The following is a 6015-nucleotide window of genomic DNA, read 5'->3' on the forward strand; positions in this document are numbered from 1 at the left end:
TATTAACAAATGTAAAATATTAACATTTTGATTGTTCTAAGTTATTGTCCATCATTAATCATCTTTCATGGGCAGATTCTAGATTTATTGGAACGTCACTTTCCTATTTTTCCAAACATCATTAGACAAAATCTGCAGAAAACATCTTAACATAGCTAATAATACAGCTGCATCATCTATCCATAAAGAAGTGAATATTTTCTGGAAGGTAAAAGCACCTGTAAATACCAAACTGCTACTTTGATCAACTAAGGAGATTTATGCTTTTGACCTTCTGTTCGCTTTTTTAAGAAACTTCAGCAGGGAGTATGTTAAAGAAGAACCATTTTTGTTCTTCTTTGTGTACAAATTTCACCAAGTTTTGCTTCTCCGTGCCACAGGAGGTGCTGAGCACCACGGAAACTGCGTTGGCCATGAACCGCTACATCGGTTCGGCCCTGCTTCCTCTGCTGACCCGCTGCGCCACTCTGTTTGCCAACACGGAGCACTACGCACAACTGGTTGACTCCACCCTGGAAACCATCTACCGGCTGTCCAAAGGTCGCTCGCTCACCAAAGCCCAGCGGGACGCCATCGAGGAGTGTCTGCTGGCTATCTGCAAGTATGTATTTGTTTGGCCTCAGATAAAAACAGACTGACAGGGCTTTTACTGCAAGACTTTCTAGTAATTATCCAAAAGTACAGCTTCCTACAGCATGTAGAAACCAACATTTGCTGTAAAAGTATTAACCTCATCTTTCACTGGCTGTAAAGAAGTCCCACTGAAGCTGTTGATGTTGTTGGAGCGTACCCAGATCTTTCTGTTTTTATGCGACACTAATTATCTGTGCTCCCTCTGCAGGCATCTACGTCCTTCCATGATGCAGCAGCTGCTCAGACGGCTCGTGTTTGATGTTCCTATGCTCACCGAATACTGCAAAATGCCTCTCCGGGTTAGGAAGCAGATCCATTTTCTTGTAGCATATATCTAACATTTCACGCCTCATTTACTTTACGCTCTTCCACAATATATCTAACACAAGCTTCTCTACATTTTTATTTTTATGATACTGTCCTCTAATCTGTATCTATTTGTCTCTTCCTCCTCTGATGTGCAGCTGCTGACCAACCACTATGAGCAGAACTGGAAGTACTACTGCCTCCCATCTGGAATGGCTGGCTTCGGCATGGCCTCTGAGGAGGAACTTCTTCTCACAAAGAAACTCTTCTGGGGAATTTTTGACTCTCTATCTCAGAAGGTTGTTACCACAGAATCTTAGCCTCATCTTTGCTATTCTAAAATATAAATTTATAATTCTTCAACTCTCTTTTGCCGCTGCTTCTTTAAAAATGTTGGCACAAGTCAATAATTCATAAGGTGTATATCTGAAAGATAAGACGCTTCCACCAATTAGCCTTTTCCCTTGCTTTCTGAGTTTTCTTTTAATTCTGTTTTGTGCTAATTTTCCTTTTCACCACTCAAGCCTTGCTTTGCTGTGACAGACAATGTTGTACGGAATGCATAATGAAGGGATGGGAGCTGTAAGGCAAGCAAAGCCCAGATTGATCATTTATCAGACTGACAAGGGCTGTTTCAGCTCAGACCTTAACAGATTTCCCTTAATTCTGTCTGGGTTTGGTTTATCCACAAATCCTTTAAATACTATTCCTAAACATCTATGTTATAAGATTTAATAAACATTTCCAAGGCTGATTATTATACATCTACAAAACCTGTGATTAAAAATGAAGTGGTACATACAGATCAATGGCTTGTAACATATTTTTTAAACTTTGGCCTTGGATTCTAATTCTTTAAAGGGTTAAGTAATACATAGGGCTCTATGATTAAAACATCTTAATAAAACAGACATATTTGCCTTCCTTATTGAAAGGTGAATCTTTGTCCTGGTCTGAATTCCTCTGCAGTCTCTAAAGAGGTTTTCTTCCAGGACTGCCCAGTTTTAACAGCCATCTATCCCCCCATTACCTCTGACTAGTTTCCTTGTTTTTTCTTAAAATGGAGGGAGCTGTACTGCATGCATGTTATGTGACCTCACAGGACGGCTGATGAATGCACTAATAAATCAGTGCTTCTGCGAATCAGCCAATACAATGACTTTATAAAAAGCAACAATATTGGCCCAAAATATCATCCAGCTGATGGATCAGTCTATCTCTAGTTCAGTCATTGTTGTCTTCTACATTGTATTTTGTATAGTGGCCAAAAAGAATGCTCTCGTCTGAATAGATTAAGTATTTATATGTATATAAAAATTAATAAATAAATAAAACAGTGCAAATAAAAAAATAAAAACGGCTAACACGTGTAAAAATAACGTTTACACAATCAAATCAAATTGGGTAAAAGATAGAAGGAATAAAAGATAAACAATTAAATAAAGCCTACTGTCTTGCCAGTTGTTAAAAGACAGAGTAAAGGTGGGGTTTTAAAAGAGGTTTAAAAACAGTCCGAAAAGAGGCCTGTGCAGATCATTTCAGAGCTTTGAGGCTGCAGCAGCGAAAGCATGGTCCCCTCTGAGCTTTAAAGGAAGCAGCTGACCAGTTTACCCGAGAGAGCAAGTAGGTCTACAAGCATGTAGAAGCTCAGAGAGCTACAGATGGGCAAGACCATCCAGGGATTTAAAAGCAAATAAAATAATTTTAAAATGAATTCTAAAATGTATGGGCAGCCAGTGGAGTGAGGCTAAAATGGGGGAGGCGTCCTCATACTTGTATGTGCCAATCAAAAGGTGTGGAGGAGGCACTATAACCCCCACATAGGAGGCAAAACCGATACTGGTAGACGTCTGGAAATTAGAATATATGTATGGATTGGTTAAAATATGTTTTCAAAATAACTTTTAAAGAGGGTATTGAAGAACTAATGTTTTCTTTAAAAACCGCTGAGGTTTAAGCAGAACAGCTGTTCTACTAAGAATTATAAAATTTACCCCCAACACTGTTTGGCTGCATTAGTTTTCATTTGGTTTTCAGAGAGAAGGCAGACGAGCTTTTGAACACAATGCATCATTTTTCTTCTAATTGACAGTTATAAAATTCTGGTGAGGTTCTGACATTTTTGGTTGTAGATTAACACTGACATCAAGCGGAGGGCACAAAGACTTTTACAAGATTCCACATGCATTCTTCATGAGGTCCAAAAACAAATGCTAAATCTATTTTCTCCTCGTCTTCTCCCCGCGTAGAAATATGACTCTGAGCTTTTTAAAATGGCCAACTCGTGCCTGTGTGCCATCGCTGGAGCCATTCCTCCAGACTTTGTGGATACCAGCTTAGGGGCGACGCTGGAGAAACAAGAGTCTGTGGACGCACAGGGAAACTTTGAACCCAAACCCGTCAGCACTGCCAAGTATGGGATTTTTTGTTTGTGCATCACTGACATGATATTGTGTATTAGTTAATAAATTAAACATGTAAAATTTGGCGTAAGCTACAACAATGTGTCTTTTATAACTGTGACTTTGCTTTAATGCTAAACATTTAAATTAATTGACCTTTCTCAGTATCTCCCTTCCTGAAAAACTTGATTACGTTGCCAACAAGTATGCAGAGCATTCCCATGACAAGTGGGCTTCAGAAAAGGTAAACCCCGTAGTTTCATTACTTGTCTTTGCATATTTCTTCCATAGTTGGAGTTAATTTTTATCTTGCAGCATGCTGTGTTCAGTGGCTCTATACTAGTTATCAAACCCTGCCTCTTTAGATGTCGGCTGGTTGGAAACATGGCGACAGTTTGGATGAGCAAGCCAAAACTCATCCACTGCTGAAGCCCTACAAAGCTTTAAGTGAGAAGGTATGAAACTGGGTTATACTGTAGGAGGGTAGCGAATTCTCCAAAACAGTAAATCACTATTCCTCCTTTTTTTTATATACTCCTTTTCCATTTATGAGTAAAATAATTCATTTAAATAATTAAATGTACTTTAGTAACTGCCAACAAGGCAACATTTATTATATTTTCGTTCTGATGAGATTCCTCTTATTGTGCTTCTGGTTCTACTTCTGACCTACTTATGTTTTGTTTTTGTATGTTTTTTTTTTTTTTTATTACATTAATATCTACCTAAAAACTACATTCAAAATCACAGCAAAAAGGTAATTCTATGTAATGTTCTGAAAAAGGGAAATAAGCAATAGCAAAATAGCGAGTCAGTATCAGTATTTAAAAAATTTAAGATGCATATTTAGTAAACTTTTAGTTTTGTTTCCTTATATTGGGGTTTACAGATGCTTCCCAAAATATTAGCATATTGTGATAAAGCTCATTATTTTCCATAATGTAATAATAAAACTTGAACATTCATATATTTTAGATTCATTACACACTAACTGAAATATTTCAGGTCTTTTATCGTCTTAATACGGATGGTTTTGGCATACATTATCGGCAGTAGTATAATTATAAAACAATCCTCAGTGTCTGCAATATTTCACACACTTAACTTGCAGTTTAAATTCAATGTGATGTTGATCAAAAGGTGCATCTTTTTATAGATTTTAAGCAATGTTAAAGTCAAAAGGTCAGGTTTCCGTTTGTTTGGATTTGAAGGAGAGAGAAACCTACCGCTGGCCTGTGAAAGAGTCCTTAAAGAGCATGCTGGCTATGGGCTGGAACATTGAACGGACCAAGGAGGGAGAAGCCATGTTCCAACAGCGAGAGACTGAAAAACAGAGAAAGCTCTCAGAATCTCAGGTAACTCCTTTATTTACCGACTAAGTTTATTAAAATAGCTTTTTGTGACCAATTCTATGACCTCATTGTGTTTCTCTTTTTCAATTTAAGAATATTTAATTGATTTCAGTGGGGTTTTTATGATGCTCTGATTCACAAACTCATTTTTCACAATTCTGTATCCAGTAATGCAGTTACTGTATTTTGTGGGTAATCAATATTTTTTGTTTAACACTAGAAATCCCAGAGATAAGAGAATTTTCATATACATGTCCAACAAAAATATTTTTTTCAACGGTTTGTGTCTAAAACAATATAAAATTTTCTATGTAGCTAATTTAATAAAGAGAATTCGGATGGATGCAGTCAAACTTGATTTTTGCCCTGAAAATCACACAGTTTCTGACTAAAAACAGGTAACCTGATAACTCTACCTGAAAAACGATGCTTTTTATTCTATCACCTTATTTGTATTTCATCTGTCTAATTTGTGCAGTCAAATGGATTCAGTCCAGCTCCAATGGACCTGCACAATGTCACTTTGTCCCGAGAGTTACAGGTATGCTTCAATGTTGGTTTAGTGAAAAGAAAACAGCCCCACAATTCAGGTTTTTATCTTTTTTTTTTTTTTTTTTTTAACAGAGCATGGTGGAAGTGGTTGCAGAAAATTACCACAACATCTGGGCCAAGAAGAAGAAGACAGAGCTTCTTAGCAAAGGTGTCCAAACTTGCAAGCTCTTCTAAAAATAAGCATTATTCTTTTATTTTCTGGTGCAATTAAGTATAAATAACTGTTTGTTTGAGCAGGAGGAGGGTTGGCTCACCCACTGTTGGTTCCCTATGATACCTTGACTGCTAAAGAGAAGTACAGAGACAAAGAAAAGGCTCAAGAGCTCTTCAGGTTCCTGCAGATAAGTGGCTATGCTATCACAAGGTGAGCCACTTTCAAATCCTTAATTTAATTCCTAGAAGAATAACAAATAGCATCTCTTTGTTCTTTAATACTACTAAATTCAACCTGAAATTTCTGAATGTGTGAACTATAAACTTTGCTTATTTTGTGATTGAATTGAATTGTTTATTTTTTTTTTTTTTTACTGCTACTAACAATAGACATTAAGCAATAAATACTAAACCTTCTTTTGCGATAACAATTAGAAGCTTCTGTGAGGTTATATGAAATATGTATGTAAAGCTTAAAGAAATCAAAGTTTTGCAAAAATAGTCAGCAAAGAAGAACTATATTGTAATAGAAACCTAACTTGTTGTTTTCATTTTTGCTGTGTGATATGCATATATAATCATCAATAATATATATATATATATATATATATATATAT

At 36.5% G+C, this 6015-nt stretch overlaps 1 protein-coding gene across 2 annotated transcripts in view; it reads left to right on the forward strand.

The window, feature by feature from the left end:
- The window catches only part of LOC107093662 (ryanodine receptor 3-like), a 101111-nt gene that overhangs the window by 64189 nt on the left and 30907 nt on the right, over positions 1-6015 (forward strand). For both annotated transcript variants that reach the window (XM_015388853.1, XM_015388852.1), the window contains 10 exons: positions 381-601; positions 842-932; positions 1098-1238; positions 3189-3352; positions 3507-3585; positions 3707-3796; positions 4553-4696; positions 5172-5234; positions 5318-5393; positions 5483-5609. In XM_015388853.1, coding sequence (XP_015244339.1) covers positions 381-601; positions 842-932; positions 1098-1238; positions 3189-3352; positions 3507-3585; positions 3707-3796; positions 4553-4696; positions 5172-5234; positions 5318-5393; positions 5483-5609 — 1196 coding nt within the window. The remainder of the gene's footprint in view (positions 1-380; positions 602-841; positions 933-1097; positions 1239-3188; positions 3353-3506; positions 3586-3706; positions 3797-4552; positions 4697-5171; positions 5235-5317; positions 5394-5482; positions 5610-6015) is intronic.

Source organism: Cyprinodon variegatus, unplaced genomic scaffold, assembly GCF_000732505.1.
Source record: "Cyprinodon variegatus isolate N-32 unplaced genomic scaffold, C_variegatus-1.0 Scaffold439, whole genome shotgun sequence".
Lineage (NCBI taxonomy): Eukaryota > Metazoa > Chordata > Actinopteri > Cyprinodontiformes > Cyprinodontidae > Cyprinodon > Cyprinodon variegatus.